The sequence below is a fragment of the Melanerpes formicivorus genome, unplaced genomic scaffold (assembly GCF_026170545.1).
Source record: "Melanerpes formicivorus ecotype bairdi unplaced genomic scaffold, bMelFor1.0.p_v2 SCAF_7, whole genome shotgun sequence".
Lineage (NCBI taxonomy): Eukaryota > Metazoa > Chordata > Aves > Piciformes > Picidae > Melanerpes > Melanerpes formicivorus.
In genome coordinates this window covers 5500391-5517066 of record NW_027142359.1, presented here as the reverse complement: position 1 = coordinate 5517066, position 16676 = coordinate 5500391, and the positions used below count along the sequence as shown (strand labels likewise).

General features: G+C 42.6%; 1 protein-coding gene across 3 annotated transcripts; it reads right to left on the bottom strand.

Moving 5' to 3' along the window:
- Positions 1 to 34: 34 nt before the first annotated feature.
- USP1 (ubiquitin specific peptidase 1) lies at positions 35 to 13315 on the bottom strand. 3 transcript variants are annotated; one of them, XM_068140782.1, is made up of 9 exons: positions 13098 to 13315; positions 12671 to 12909; positions 11419 to 11542; positions 10966 to 11073; positions 10324 to 10484; positions 9143 to 9861; positions 7906 to 8076; positions 6447 to 6648; positions 35 to 1694 (listed from the first exon to the last, which is right to left on the bottom strand). In XM_068140782.1, the coding sequence occupies exons 2-9, from the start codon at positions 12838 to 12840 to the stop codon at positions 965 to 967; spliced, it is 2385 nt and encodes a 794-aa protein (XP_067996883.1). In that variant the 5' UTR covers positions 12841 to 12909; positions 13098 to 13315; the 3' UTR covers positions 35 to 964. The 3 variants fall into 3 exon arrangements, with proteins under 3 accessions (XP_067996883.1, XP_067996884.1, XP_067996882.1); XM_068140783.1 differs by having other exon boundaries at positions 13167 to 13315; XM_068140781.1 differs by having other exon boundaries at positions 13177 to 13315.
- Between the last annotated feature and the right edge of the window lie 3361 nt (positions 13316 to 16676).

Sequence of the window (16676 nt, the reverse complement as noted above, 5' to 3'; positions counted from 1 at the left end):
CCCAACCACGTTCCCCTCTCCAAACACAAGAGTCTGATCTGGTCATCTCAGATGCATATCATATTGTTTTGTTGGTTTTTTTATTTCATATATACATTCGTAACAAAGCATCAAAGCCAAGTGCCTTTGTTTTCCCACACTTCAGTGAGCTCTGAGTACAAATTAGCTGTTAGGTCATCACTAAGTTCCAAACTCACCCAAACAGATATGCATATTAGAGGGCTTTACTCGTAAAAGTACAAAATTATTTTAATTACACTACACACTCCCCCTTTCCAAGTATTAATCACACCTATGTACACTTTGCTCATTGAACACCTATGCAACAAGATGCAAATTAGAACAAACATTTCTATTAAGTTCAGTTCCTTCCAACACACTAAACAAGGTTACAAGACCCTTTTTTTTTTTCTTTTCTTTTTTTCCTTGTGCTTTTGAGTTGCACCAAGCAGAACAGAAGTGGAGAAGGAGAATAAACCACGTCACTTACCCAAAGACTAAATATGAAGTAATAACTTCCCAAGTTACAAAAATACACAACATCTGATGAACTCTGCTAGGTAATATACATTTACTCTGGGATATGAATACAAATAACTTTTATTTAAAAAAAAAAAAAAGAGCTAATAATACAGGAGAGGCATGTTTGAGACCTAGAGTTGTGTTAAAACCACTACTGTGTACTGTAGGCATCATTTAGGATCTATACAAACGGGCATTTCTAAAAGGTCATAGCACTATTTCTGCAGCATAGAAGTTATTATGCGAGTTAAGTTCTATGTCAGGCTTTGTTAATTCATGTTGAGCCACTTAACACCAACCAACCAACCGAAAAAAAAAGACCAGGAACATTGTGATCCAGTAGCTTCAAAAACAAAACAGCCATTTCTTCCAGGTAGTTTTGATGCAAATCAGACCAAGAGGTGTATGCAAATCCTGAATATTTACAGTTCCAAGTATAGTCTCACTCTACAATTTTCTTATAAAACAGTAGGTAAGGAGTTGATGTAGATGATGATGTCGGAGAAAGAGAATTCAGAAAGTCCTTTTCTTCTGTAACCTTCACTTCAGAATCATCAAAGAGCAGCCACTTCCCTTCATACTCTTTCAGGCTCTGCAGCACATACAGAGCTTTGTTTTCAAGTCCACTGGAAGCAACACCGTTTTGCTGGCCATGTTCTGTGCTGCTGCCTGCACTCCCATTACTACTGCTAGACTCAGGATTCCTGCTTTCAGGAAGTACATTCAGGAACTTCTCAGGGTTAGCTGGTTTGTTATAGAGGTCACAGTCAGGCTTGCTTTTTTGCCCCCCAAGGAGTCCAACAGCTTCCATGTTCTTTTTGTTCAGAACTTTACCCGGCTGCGTGTTTCCATTTACGCGAAAGGAGACTTCGCCATCGTCGTAGTCTTCTGCCACAGTTCTTGCCTCCTCCTCATTCAAGGGTTCTGGTTTAATCACATCGTACATTTGGTCGGTGATGAAGTTTCCCTTGTCTAACTCTAGGCTGTTAATATCTGTAATTTTGACAGAAGCTGTGTAGTGTCCACTGCTAATTGTAATGCCACTGTGCATGACCACTGCGAACAAGCCGTAGGTGTCGTTGGTTGGCTTTGTGCTCCACTCTCCTAGTGACAGTTTGAGGGGTGTCAGTAAGGGAGTGTTTATCTTGGACAGTCCACCATAGCAATCAAACCTTCAGAAGAAAGAGAAAGTTAAGACCTCTTGCCACAACAGCTCACAATAAATCCCTCTTTAAGTGGCCCATACATTTTTTTCTTCTACCAGACCTCAGTGATATGAATGTGAGAAATTCCCACTTGTCAACTTCTCAGGAGCAACTCCTGCCCCAGGCACCCCCTGCTCAGTAAGGACAATTTTATCAGTGTGTAGAACTATTAAACCCCACAGCCTAGTAGCTATGTTAACTAGTTAAGAGATTCCCTTTCTCTCAAAGTACTAAACCGTGATTAACCAAATTCTTCAGTTCCCTTTTGAACTTCTTTGCAAGTTAAAAAAAACCAAAAAACAAACAATAAAAACCAACCCTCTTCAACACCCGAGGCTGAAGTAAGCAGGGTGTTGGGTTTTTTTTTTTCCCCAAGCCCTTGAAACAGTCATTTACTAAATAAATGCAGCCTGATCTAGTTGGAGGTGTTCCTGCTGACTGCAGGGGGGTTGAATAAGATGACCTTTGAGGGCCCCTTCCAACTCAGAGACTTTCTCTCTTACTTCCAAGCAGCTGTAATGTCACTCAGAAAAACTGAGTCATTTTCCTCAGGCCACTTCAGTGCACTGCAGTGTATAGCCAATGTATGCAATGCTTATCTAAGGATGAGTAAGTTACTAGCACCCCCTTATTACTTAGGATTCCTCCTTAACTGCCCTCCTCGAAAGGCTTTTAGAACTATTATCTAGCCAGTTTACTTTGGAAAAGCATCTGGTATTCTGTCAATATTTAACAGTTTGTTCACCGTGCACAGTTGTACAATGAGAACAGTTTTGAGTCTTTACAGTAAGACTCTTCTTAAAGAGTTTGAAAAAAAAAAAGTGGTGGGAGTTTCACATTATTGTGTATTAGCTTCCTTCAATGATTCTGATCTTACATCATTTCCATATTGCATCAGCCCACTTTAATTAACCCCTTTATTTAACAGTGTGTTGTGATGTCCTAATAGATTTCAGTGATGATTCAGTCTTGCTTAACTGTTAGGGAAACAAAATATGGGGGTATCTATATAAACCCTTTAAAACTTAATTCCTAAGTGCTAACTACTATTCTTCTACTTGTGTTTTATCATCAGAAAGAATAGCTATTTTTAACTCAGGGAAACTGTAAGCATAACTGAAGTAACCAAGTTTTGCTTTTGTTTTCATTCTGCTGTGCTCAACATTTTGCTCGTGTTCACAGCCATTAACCCTTAGAAACATCAAGACATTTGCACACACACAGATGTCCTCAGTCACTCAACTCTAATTAACTGAAATTTCATTTTAGGCCTAAGCTTACCATAAACATTTGACTACACCAAAAGAAACACAAAGAGCAAATAATGATAAATAATAAAATTTTACATCTTCTGAAAATCTCTATTATGTGTAGCCAGAAATAGAGATATTCAGAGGAGAGTCAAGAAACTGCTTGCTGATACTTGGGATCAGAAAACCAGTTCCACTCAAGCACACGGTGACAACCATATTCACATGAAACATTAAAAAACAGGCTCTACCTTTCTTCTGAATGAGATCCAGCATCAGAAAGATTTGGAGAGGAGGAAATAAGAGAGGAAATCTTTTCCTATTAGCTTTTTGTTCTTCTTAATGATAAGAATCTGAAGACAGAAAAATTGCAAGCCAAGTACTCTGTCTCCTCTGACTGATGCACAGTACTTCATACACAACAAACTCCAGCTCTGCAACTGCATCTTTTGAGGCCATAAATTAGTGGAACTTTACCCACTGTACTGAATTAATACCTCAAGTTATTTACAGACCCTTAAAGCCTTCAGCTATTTCACTGCAATGCTCTGAACACAGAAGGATGTAAAATACTCCAGATAAAAGATTTCCAGTGGCACAAGCACTGCTGTCACCAAAAAGCAAACGTTGACTGTAACAAAACCTAAACCAAGCCTTTAACAAAAACAAAACAAACTGAGAATTGGCTGCTCTTACCTGATACTATTTCACAAGACAAAAACCTTAAGTTTTCTCACCGATTGTTGCATTTACACAGTGAAAAGGCTTAATTAGATGTTACCATTTCTTCTTAATAGCTTGCCAGTCTGAGCACACGTAGCCTGGCATTTTTTTTACCCCCCCTCACAAATGCACTTGCCAGAGAATTACTCATCCCCAGGGAGGTAGATTTTCACACCGGCTGTTTTATTTAAATAAGCTCAAAACACTTTGCAAGCCAGCATCCAGAAAAAATGAAACAAATCTCTACTGGCTGCAAGTATTTACAGTACTGTTCCCCTCTGCTTCATCTCTCTTCATTTATTTACAACTCAGTCCTCAGTAGAGCATAACTGAGAAGCAAGCAAGAGTTCAAATTTTTATGGGAGAGAAGTTGTGTGAAGGTTCTTAGTTTACGGCCAGCAAAACAGTCTGTTTCTACTTTTCAGGCAAATCAGTGCTGTCTCTTCTCTGAGCAGAGTTTACGTTTCCACTAAATATTACAAAAGTTTACCTAATCCAGCTGGGAGAAGCTCCATCAAAGTCCACTGCTCAAAAAACACACTAAGAGCAATTCTGGATACCTTGGAGGAAGCCAGTGCTCTGCTCTCTCCACCTTGGCTCTTTCCCACTTGATTTGCAGCTCTGCCCCAAGTCAAGGTGTTCAAAATTGACATGGCTTTGTCCAAGATAAAAATGACAAAGCCAAAAACTGGGAAACCATCTCCTAAGCAGCTTCTGCTTCATCAGACTCCAGTTCTACATCTGACTTTTCCACTCTTACTTCTTGATCTCTGGCTGCTAGCACTTGGCAGAAAATGCATAACACAACTCAGAGGACACATGAGAACACCACAAGAGACTGGATTCAGTCAGACCTGGACACAGGTCCAAGTTATTTTGGAGCACCTGAATATTGCCAGGACAGAAGAGGTAAGCCTTTCAGGAGATGGCTGGTTAACCTGCAAATATCCTTCTCAGGGAAACAAAAAGTAGCAAGGATAGGAGCCAACTGAAGATAAAATTCAGGTTCCCTTTCAGGTAGGCATCTTGAGTTGTACTTTTTGAACAGGTTGTGATCATACCAGGATCCCTTCTCACATCAAGGGCCACTCAACAGAAAATGTGCAGCTTTTTCTCTGCCTTGTGACAGTCAATATTATGTGGAACAACAAAAAGACAATTTTGTATGTTATGATCCTACACTTGTATGAAGAGACATTAGCAGACGTTAGAGAGACATTGGAGTAGATGATCTCTTAAGGTCCCTTCCAACCTAAGCCATTCTATGACTTATACTTTGTCAGAAACCTAGATAGTCCTAAAAAATAAATACCAAACCCAAGAGCAGCTCTTGCTCTGAGAATGAAAATGATAGTTTTAAGACCTTACCAAACTACCTGTAAAAGGATCTTAACCCAGTCCTTGGCAATAGTTATTTTACAATCTGATTTATACTGACCAGAGTTATCAGCACTTCTTATAGGCTGTCCTCATCTGTCAACTCACATTTTGTATCTGTACAGCGCTGAAGGTCCTACACACATCAAGTTCTACAATACTATCTGTGACACAAAGACTTCATGTGTTGGACTTCCTGCTGGCAAGGTAGCTCTGAAGCTCTAAACAAACCATCAGGGAAATGCAAACCACAAGGAGAAAAGGCCAGACTAATTTGTGCCTCAGTAACTTTCTGCACATAGCAAAGCAGCTCCGAACTGTGCCTTAGCCACCAGGTGATAAAACCCTGGAACAGATGCCAATAGGGGGTCTTGGAACAAACAGATTTATCTTCCTCTGCTGCATGAGGCATATTTAATTGCAGGCAGCAAAAGTTATATTTGAGTATCAGGAAAAGCTGTCAATACAGGCCAAGTCTACAAATGGGACCAAAATTGTCCTGTCACTCTCAAACCAATTCATAGTGTAATCATCCTCTCGAGGATCTAAGGTAATGTTTTATCATTCAAGATTAGTTCTTTCTGATGAAGCCTTCTGTAATTTTTCATTATTTGAAGTTCAGTGGAGAAGAGCATTTACTGCAAAATGAAGAGCATTTACTGCATAGTGTCATGGCATTATTTTACCTGTGCACAGTACTGTAGGAACAAGGGGCTTTTGGCTGGGTTCATTGTTCCTCCCTCCCCCAAGGAAATCTCTGAATTCCTTAGTATGATAACAGGTAAAGAACATTCTCATAAGAATAATCTCTTTCAAAAAATAAGGATTCATACAGCATCAAACTGGTTGCTCAGCAGTTAAACATCAGTGACACTGATATTTTTCTATTTTAAAGGATTTCTGCACTGTTAGATCTTTAAAATGTTTATCTGCTGGTCTTTTTTCCTGCATTTTAGTACTCACATTCACTTAGAGACCAAAGTCCTAGATGTGGCCATAAAACTCAGTTTTGTTCTCATTACTTGTTCTGCTGAAATACTTACACCTGCCTCTCAACTCACAAAGTAAAGTTTTAAGTAAAGAAAGTCTTAAGAAGCATCAGGCTGTTGAAAGAATATACATAAAACAAGTTTTGGGGAGAATGCACTTCCACAAGACTTCTTCACAGAACTAATTATCTGCCAGTACTTCTAACTATCAAAAGCCTTTTCTGCAATCAGGGGCTGTGTCACCCTGATTTAACTTAATTTGAATCTAGAAATCTCAGGGGGTTTTAGGGGGAATGTTAGAAAGGATTTTCATCTATTCTGGCAAAGATTCCTTCCCAACAGCACAGTGGTTTTATAATACAGTGATTCTGCATACTCACTCTAAGCCACTAGCAGCAAAGCACTTCAAGTGAATTGTTATCACTTCAGGCATTTTATCGAATAAAAGGCTGCGTTCTGCTTCTGTGTAATGATGGCAGTTCTCACAGAAATATTTATCCTCTCCCACAATCCTTTCCACTGATGCAAACTGTGAAATGGCCCATTTGAGAGTCTTCATTTCTGTTTTTGGCTCTGGAGAAACTGTAAAAAGAGAATCATTGCATTCACAGATGTGTTAATATTTACATTTCCAGCGCATCCCCACCAGAAAACAACAAACCAAAATATGTCACTTTAGTTTCTGAACACGTCTTATTCTCAACACTAAATATCTCTTAAATTCTTCCTCCTGAGGGTGGCAAGACACTGGAACAGGTTGCCAAAAGAAGCTGTAGAGGCTCCAAGCCTGGAAGTGTTCAAAGCCAGGTTTGGGTGGGGCCTTGAGCCACCCTGGCAGGGGGCTGGAACTAGATGATCTTTAAGGTCCAATCCAAACCATTGTGTGATTCTATGAAAACATACTCAAGTCTCTGAATTATTTCAGAAAGTAATGAAAATATTATTACTTAAAATCCGTGGTTTTCCCAAAGCTTCTCTTTATGTCCCATGTACAAATTCTGCTGCCTCAGGTGTACATATTTGAGACCAAATATGCCTCCAAGTGGCACACCTCCAAAACAACCAGAAAGTTCTTTTTCACTTTCAACATTGGCTTCCCTAACAGCTTCACACTGCTGGTGACAAGATCACCTGGCACTGTTGGTAGCGTTTCCCACAAGAACACCACACACACTTTGCTCTGAAGTCTGCCCTTCAGCAAAAGAGGAGAAGGGCAAAAATAGTAAGAGCTGCTCCAAAGTCCATGGGAACTATATTTCCTTGAATTTCAACAGGTGGTGTTGCCCTGTGTACTTTTGAAAACAGCTAAAAACTAAGTATAGATCCCTAAAATTGGTGAAAGATACCAGAAAATTAACAGTTACAACTATAAAGCAAATGCTGTTAAGGTAAGGGCAGTCTAGTATACTGAAAAAAGAAAATCCGTTACAGTGAATTAACAAAAAAGAGCTGGTTTCTCAGTTCTTTTATTTTTGAGGGGGAAAATGCAGGTATTTATTATAAAAGGAAGAAAAGGCAGAATTTATTATCCAGGAAGAACAGGAAGACCCAAACCAAGGAGAAAATACCTACTGTAAAGGCAGGAAGGCACATACATAAGTTAAGGACTGTGCATAGTCCATGCTGTGTGTCAAGACCTGAAACACTTCTAATACTCTCTGTATCTGCCTACATTATCAGTACTGTTTCCAAAGTCTAAAGTTAATCAGGACAAGAGATAATAAGCCTCTAATTTTAACCAGCACAAATGGGAGCACTGCTCCCTGATAACTATGGCATTGCGCTTCCTGATGGCTGGCTGAGGCAGAAACATCACAACCCCTTCTGGCAATTACTTACTTTCAGAACTCTCTTCAGTTTTAGAAAGCTCATCTTCTTGCACTGGAACACTGATGTCCTGAAAATCTTCTCTCCTCTCAGTAAAACACTCACACTCCAAGCATCTTGTTCTCAGCACCAACTGGCCCTGGAACAGTTTTTCCACTAGTTCAAAAACAGCCAGCTCTGTACCTGGAGAAAGAATATGCCAGATGACTTACCAGGATGCATTTTATTCAAAAGACACTTCAGAACCTGCTTATCCTTGGAAAACAAAAATCACTGTGTGACAGATGTGGCCTTTTAATGAATTAAAATGAATTGCTGCTTATCCCATGCAGTTTTCATAGTTACCATCTACTCTTAACTACACAGGGAGCCCCTTTCGCTTGGCCTTCAGACTTTAATTTCGGTTTTAAGAGTAGGTTCTTGGTTTATACTTTGAAGTTTGGCTGTCATTCTGGAAAATTTGTCTGCCATCAATGCACTGCCTTCTTAGTATGGACCATCAGCCTCCTCAAGGAGCACCACACCTGTGATTTTACCTGGTTTCTATTTATTTTCAGTCCTCTCCTCCCAACACTTTCTAAACTCACTGGCCAGTTTGAATTGTCTGCTGAAGACTGTGCATTCCTTCAAACTGTTACAAAAATCAGTGGGTGGATCAGAAAGTTCCACATTAGTAAGCAGTGAATTCACAGCAAGGCCCTTCCCACAACAGGCAACTTGTTTCATTGACAGGAGCAAAATCCATTCCTTCCAGCAAATTAGCATCTATAATACACCCACTATCCTTCCTGGTTCTTGGGAAGGCTGGAAATATGGAAGGTCTAAAAACAGGGAGGAGGAGAGAATGTTTCTAAAGATTTAGGACACAAAACCATAGCAAATGGGGACTGATTCTGTTTGCTTCTGACAGTAATCTTCCTTTGCATCTTGAGTCTATTTCTATGGATGGCAAAAATTAGTGATAATACAAATCTGGTAATATTTTGCCTTTTGGGGTTTATATTGTACAATGATTACATCATGTTAGGAGAAATGCCTCTTAAAAGGTAAGCTAAACAAGTTATAAAAAACCAAAACACAACAAAACATTACAAACATGTACAAAAATAAATTCTCTTTCATAAAAACATTTAGCACTTCCTGAAAATTGTGTTTAGAAAGCTCTGGGTACTCGGCCTGAAAGCTGACTTCCCACACATAGTAGTTTCTTAACCATACCAACTTTAAGCCCATACAGTTGTTCACTAACCTTCCTTTTTTGGTTCTTTTTCTGTTCCTTTTCCATTATGGCTTTCCACAGGAGACACTGGTTCATGATATTCTTCTTTACTACTGTGACCATTTTCACACTTTACAGAGGACTCCTCAAGCTCACAGTCATCATATTCTTTCCCTGGGTCTTTGGATCCCAAGTTTGTAGTTAACTTCCCTAGGCTATAAAATTTAGACAGGATACTAGGCTGCTTGCATGAAGATTTTAACCAGTTTAACCTAAGTCGTGACTTCTTCTGCGTCGGCTTGGCGCTCTCGCTTTCACTGGCACACTTGGCAATGGCATCAGTTTGACTTTCCAGCTTTTCTCCTGTTGCTTTCCTCTTTGACCTGGTTTGTCTTTGATTTTCTTCTGCTGCAATTTGCTCTTTTGATACTTTGGATTTTTTCTTTGCATTGCCACCTTCCGTATCACTCTTTCTTTTCCCATTTCCCTTAAGCACCTTGTCTTCGGCCATCTCTCCAGCGTGGTTACTTGGTACATTCTCCTCTTCCACAGCGGGGCTGCCAGTTCCATTGCTCTCAGTACCTTGATGAAGTTTCTCCTCCAGTTTAGGTGCAGATTCTTCCGCAGGCAGTTTGTTCAATTCTTCCTTTTTCAGTAGCTGACATGTTTCTTGAATGTTACCCAGGATACACTGCAGAACTTCCTGGGCATCATGCTGCAAGTAGCCTTCATACATAGGATTGAGCTCTCTAGTAAAAATAAATGAGCAGAGAAATGAAAATTAATTATTCTTTGCTACCTAGCTAATGTGATTTGAGATTTAAATTGGGGAGTTCAAGATATAAAAGTAAGCAAGGATCCTCTCCAGGCCTAGAAAGAAATCCTCAGTGTCACAGGCAGCTGTGGGAAGGCAGCTACAGCCTTATGCATTTGAACACAAGCCCAACTGCAACTGGTCCCCAGGTCAATGCAAACACTTAACATACTCAGGGCTAAAGAACTGTTCTAAATCCAGAGGTGGATTTAAATTATACTCTTAGAAAATGAAACTTTACTGATGATAACATATGTTTTGAAAGTAACAACACCAAAAACCTCCATCCTGTGACACCCCAAATTTAAGACCATCTACCTCCTGCCAGTCTCTAATGCTGTAGAATGACCTCAAAACTTCAGGGGGGAATTCTAATGATGTTTAAGATGATTTGTACCTAAGGGTATTTAGAAGCCTTCGTGGCTGAGTCGCAAGTTCATCCGTGTATTTCTCTGGATTTAAGAGAAAGCTGGCTTGAAGCTGCTCCACAGAAAGAATCAAGGAGTGCAAACTGCAGATGAGCTCATAACTTGCCAGTGGATCTTCTTTACAGTTTCCCTGCAATATAAAAAGAATAAGAACACTAGCAGCTTGACCTGTAACACATTAAACTTTTTGTCTCCTGCCCTCATTTAATTTTCTATCAGATATTTGACAGAAATCTTTTTTTGTCAGCTTTGGGAAGCAGGTGAGTTTCAGACAATTTATCACTCTTCTGTCAGTAGGAAACAATTGTAAAAGTTAAACTGCATTACTTCAAAAAAACAGCTTTGCTCAAACTCCAATTTCCTTCCACTCCAAGTATTATTGCATAATTACTTTAATCTCAAAAGCATGAGATTTCTTCTTTTCTTCTGTTAAAACTTCTGCTTGCAAGTTTACAGACACTGAACATTCAAGTTTGAACACAAGTTGAAACCAACTCAAACGTATCTTTACCTGAAGCAGCAGCAAACTTTTTACAAACAGAAGAAATCAGAGTTTTCTTTGCACTCCTCACTGACACAATTATAAAGGAAGGTGTTGTGAGATAGGTTACCTTTTCTGCTTTTTGCTCTCCTTCATCCTTCAATGATTCTTTCTTCTTTGAAATGATATTATATAAGTGTTTCACTCCAGTTTTAAAGCCAGGACAAAAATATAATACCTGAAAGCAACAGTTGAAAACAAGAGAATTGGCAAAGTGCACATGCATGCACAAATTCACATTTAAGATCAAACCAGCTTTGCATCTCCCAAGGCTGCTGCACAGCATGTGAGGACACTGAGTTATTCACAGCAGGGTGGTGCCCAGAGTGTGCAAACTGAAAAATTGCCCAATCCAGGCAACCTACAGTCCACCTGCAGTATCATCTTTTCTCCCTGCACTGTGACAAGACTCCCTACATAGTACATCTAGACACCCATGTCATACCAAACTGTAAATCTCATGCACTTGTGCTTAAGCAAAAGAAAAGCTGCTTTTCCAGCCCCCTGAACACCACCATCTTACCTGAAGGATGCTGTTAAGGTAACAGGTGTTCCCCAGATTGTTCAAGCCCACAAAAGGCAGCATGTTGTCTTTTTTTTCACAGCTGATAAGCGCAGGAGGCTGTGCTGCAGGAACAACCTGATCACTATTCAACAGGAAAAAACAGAATGTAAGAGGCAGTGCTTGAAAAAGAATCCTTCTGACACGCAGACACATCTCTCTCACGGCCAGCCACCATCTCGGAGCAAGCTTATAGAGTTAAAGACCAATATACATAAAACCAAAACCACATTAAAGTGTTTCTAAGTTGTTTATGTGGCTGCTCTGGGCACTCACAGACTGCTCCACTCTAACACTTCTCTTCAGCAACACAAAGTTTTACAAGAAGCAGGAAAATTTGCTGTTTGTTCCAGTTCATATTTTACAGAAAAATATCTCAAGAGATTGATTTAAGCAAGCAAAATCTTATCTTTAAAATACTTTTTCACGTTCTTTGTTCATTCCTAAGGCAATGCTAAGAGAAACATGCCTAGCATGTATTTTCTGTTATGGTCCCCTTGCTCCAGATTCACATAATTTCATTTCTGGATGCAAATCAAAAGGATAAAACTAGAAGGGGAAAAAAGGAACCACTGAACCTGGCACATTACACACAAGTGACCTATAATGTACTGACACAACAGACCAAGATTTAGTTTTCAACACATTTGAAACTGACCATGATTAAGCAATTTTTCCTATTTAGATTTCCTCAGCTGCAATGAAATAAGTTCAAAACTTTGTTCAGGGAATGTTTCAAGCCATGAACAACAGTAAGTAGCAAAACTGATTAACTTGCAGCAGAAATAGGAGAAAAAAAAATAGGAGAAAAAAAAAAAAGTATTTTTATTAGAATTAATTTTGCAACCCCCTACGTTTTAATATAGTTTTATATAGTTTAATATAGTTTTAAGCATAACTACATTATACTAATTTCAAATAAGGAGACTTCTTCAAGTTAATACCAAGTTTATGCCAATCAGTAGGGCAAACTTGTTTACTTTAAAAGCAAAATAGTTATAGAAGTTCGCTATACTGGCTAGCTCAGTTTGATTAACTTGGCTTAAGGGGGGTTCAGTACACGTCCAAGCACATTTACGCAGTAATAGGCAGCATGCGTGAGTGGCTGGAGCAGCACTGTTTATTCATTGCATCAAACGCAACCCCTGTTCAGCTACGGGACTATTTTCACAATGAGCCTGAAAGGCTTACTCAGTGCGAAACTCTTACGTACATCTCAGAGCCTCTGAATTCTGAACTCTTTTGTTCATTTTCCTGGGACTCTGTGAAATCCAGCGCTCTTTTTGCCTCTTTTTTTTGGAAGAGCTTCAACGAAAGCCTGTTCTTTTTCGAGGGGCTCCCTCTGGCAGGCCCGGTGCTGTCACTCGGCAAGACCCCGGGCATCTTTCCAGACGGGCAAGGGAGCGGGGGAGGCGGCCAGCCCAGCCGGGAAGCTGCGTTCGGCGCTCACACCTGCACGCACACACGCGAGTCGCCATTTACTTTGAGTGCGGGAAACAGCAACGGGCGCTGAAGCTGAGTGATGCCCCGCAGCCCCCCGCCCGGCCCTCTATCAGCCACCTCCCCTTCTCAGCATTACCGTCGGACCCTCCCGCTATCCCGCGCCACCCGCCCGTCCAGGAGGCCGCTCGCTCGCTCACCCGCCCGGCCCGGCCCCCGGGAGCGGGCCCGGAGCCCTGGGGAACAGATGGCGGCGGCGGCAGGGCTACCTCTCCTCACCGCTACATGTTGTCACGGAGCAGGACCGCCGCTGCCGCCACCCGCCGGTTGCTATGGAGACCGCGGGGCGCCCCGGCACCGCTCTCCCCACCACGGGAAACTTGGCGCGTTTTCCGCGCCGCCAGGACCCGCGCCCTCACCCCTTCTCGCGCCCAGGCGCTCGCGGTCGCCCCATGCAAACGCCGTAGCGGAAGCCTCCGCCGCCGCCCGCCAGAACCCTAGGGCCATGGTGACCGACGGCAATATCTCTTCCATCAGCTTAGGATGGCCGAGTAACACCTCCAGCACGGGCCCACCGCCACGGCTGGCACCGCGCATTTCTCCCGCTTCTATCAGGCAAACGCCACAGGCAGCCCGAAGGGTCCTGCCTGTGCGCGCGCGGGCGCTGCTAACGGCCCGGCCAAAGGGCTCGGTCTGCGAGGGCGGGGGAGGGGAGGTGACTGGGCTGAACCATTCCGCCGAAACACCCCCTCCGGCGGCGGTGGACTGGTCCGTCTGGGCTGTATTGGTCCAGATCTAGCCCCGCCCCTCCCCGCCTCCGCCAATCACAGCGACAGGCGCGCGGGCCGTGGAAGCGCCGTTTGGGCGGGGCTGAGGCTGAAGCGGGGGTGGGGTGCGGAGACAGCGGTCGTCGCTTCTTATGCCTTTGTCGTTACCTCCCGCTGGCTCGGAGGGCCTGGACTGGCCTAGCCTGGCATGGTCTCGTCTCGCTTCGCCGGGCCCACCCAGCCAGCCACAGCTGGGCGCCTGACGATGCGAAGCGAGCGGCAAGCGGGACTGTTACGCGGTACGAGACTGGAGGCGGAGCCGCGCCGTCCTTCAGGCCGCAGCCCCGCGGCCCTCGCCAGCGTTGGCGCCTCCTGTTCGCCACCAAAGGCTGGAGGCGGGTGTTGCGAGCGGGTTTGTGGCTGTCCCTCGAAAGCCAGGCTGTGCGTCGTAGCGGGAGGGACGTGGCTCGCCCAGGCGGGGGGGGGAAAGGGGAGGTCGGTCATTGAGGCTTTCAGAACTTCCCCGGTGCTCCCCGGCCATCCAGAGCCTGCCCAAAATACATAGGGCTTGATAAGTTTAAGGTTCCACCCCATGCTCTAAATAGAGAAATTTGTATCACGAGCTTCCCGCCCCCCCCCCCCCCCCCCCCCTTTTTTTTCTTTTTTTGGTGGGTTTTTTTTTCACTCGTAACTCCTGTGAGATCCAAGCTGAAAGGCTTTACCAGCACAGCTCTGGAGGATGCAATAAATCAGTTTTCGTTGAGGCTGTTAAGTCTGCAAAATACCCTGGTGTATGGATCAGTAGACTCACAAAAGATGGTATGTGGGAAAGTACTGTCGATGACTCCATTCTGCTCTTAAACTGGCCTCTGCGGAGAAGGTTTGCAGTACAAGGTCAACAGAAAGCTTTACATATAAACGATATCTGAGTTACAGTCTGAGGATGGTTGAGAGTAAATATGCTCGTTCTGTGTCACACACGTGGTAGCTATATGTTCACAGTTTAGAAAGACCCCTTTCTGCACTGAAGACATTGGCCAGGCTAACGATAGGGTTTTGTTGTGAAGAAAAAAATCTTTGATGGTCAACCTAACAGGTGGTAAAATACACTGCTGGAAATGTATCAAAGTAAATTTCAGGCCCCTCTGGCCCCATCACTAGATGATCTCTGTGCTTAACCTAAAGAGAAGTGCACTTTAATAAATAATGCCAATCATGCACCAATGGGAACATCTGCAGAACACACAATCCTGCAGTTTATGATGAAAGGCTTCCATAAAGCCTTTGTGGCTTCATTTGCTGTGAATTATGAGATCTCGTCATTACATATATGATGGTGTCTGTATTTCACAGATTCATCTGGCTCTGAAAGTTGCTCTTTACTCCATATAAGGTCTTACATTCTTCACAGCTCTCTTTTGGCAGGACTTGGACAGCGTGAGATGGGAGAAATACAACAGAGACATTGCTGTAGTAAATATTCCTTATGAATCGGCTGCTTGAAGTTTATATGTACTGTGGTGCCATATAATTTAATACTGTCCCAAAAGGTTAGAAATCTATCTTGAGAACTAAGGAACTATGTGGCTGTCACGATTTTTAAGCACTACTCTTACCAATTACATTAAAAGAAAAGCTTGTTGAGCTAGACCACAGTTGTTTATTGCAATGGCATCTGACTCCACTGAAAACATTTTACTCAGTAAGGTATTTTATAGGATTAGTTTCCTAACTGAGTTTATGTCCAGATCTAGTGGAGTACCCCTCCACCTCACCTTAAATTTGTGTGCTCTTAGTACAGAGCTAAAGGGCCTCCAGGACAAACTCCCACTGCTGTCCTCGAGTGTGGCACTGTGGTGTCTGCTGAATACTAAAGAGTCCTGGTTTGAGCTAAAACAGAACAAATTCTGTTCAGTGCTCTGACTTTCCAGCTGAGTTCCTGCTCAGGGATGGCACTTTGTGGAGTTCACAGTGGATTTGTGCACCCAATGGCTGCTTCTAGCAGTGAGAACATGATGGGGAGAGGCACTGCCAAGGGCTGGGCTGCAGAAAGGCTCTGCCTTGGACTTGCTCCTGGGCAACTCCCTCACTGCCCCATCTTGTGCCCCATAGTGTGGTGCAGGAAGTCAAAGGTGGCACTTGCAGGAAGGAGGAGACAGGATGGGACCCTCAACTGACTCCAACCCATGGACATCATCTTCTAGAGAAAGCTGAGGGATGACCAGAGTCAAGCCTCTTCTTCACTGGCTGGTGTCCCAGGAAGACTCTGTCCCTTCTGCTTTCAATCCTGATCTATTTGTTCTTGTATCAGATTCCTCCCTGCCACTGAGTCTAGGCTGGGACTTCTCTGGTGCCTGCCCTCAGCACCACTGGTGGTAGTGACTAATTGCCATCAGGGGGTGACTTCTATATTGGTTTGTATCTATTTAATGTTATTGTTGTTATTTTCATTAAAGCGTCATTTTTCTTTCCCAACCCATCTGTCTCTCTCCCTCATTCCCTTTCTCCTCCCTTTGGGAAGCAGAGTGGTTCATGAAGAGCATCTGTCACTCATTAGTAGCCAGCCCAGACCTAACCCTTGACATAAAGCAAACTAGACACCAGGAAATCAGTTGCCACAGATCCACACCATTTTCCACAAGATACTAGCACTGATGGTCTCTCTCCGTATCCGTGGGTATTTTACTCCCCAGCAGAAAGCTCCCTTGTGACTTGTACCCCTATTTGTTTGTGTTTCCTGTACAACAGTGTATAGCTTTGCAATGTGCTGAGTAAAATGCGTTAGTGCAACAACAAAATCAGAAGCCTAGTGCTTAGTCTAAAGAGTGTTTTAAAACCAATTTTCCTTTGAAAAGTCCTTTGCAGTCTTTCTGAATGTTTTTTACATTGCTACATGAATTAATTATTACTGCAGATCAATATCCCTAAATGTACATATGAGTAATGGTAGAAATTATTCCTACAGTCTTATTGCCCATGTATTAATAAGGATATAATAAGCATATTGTACAT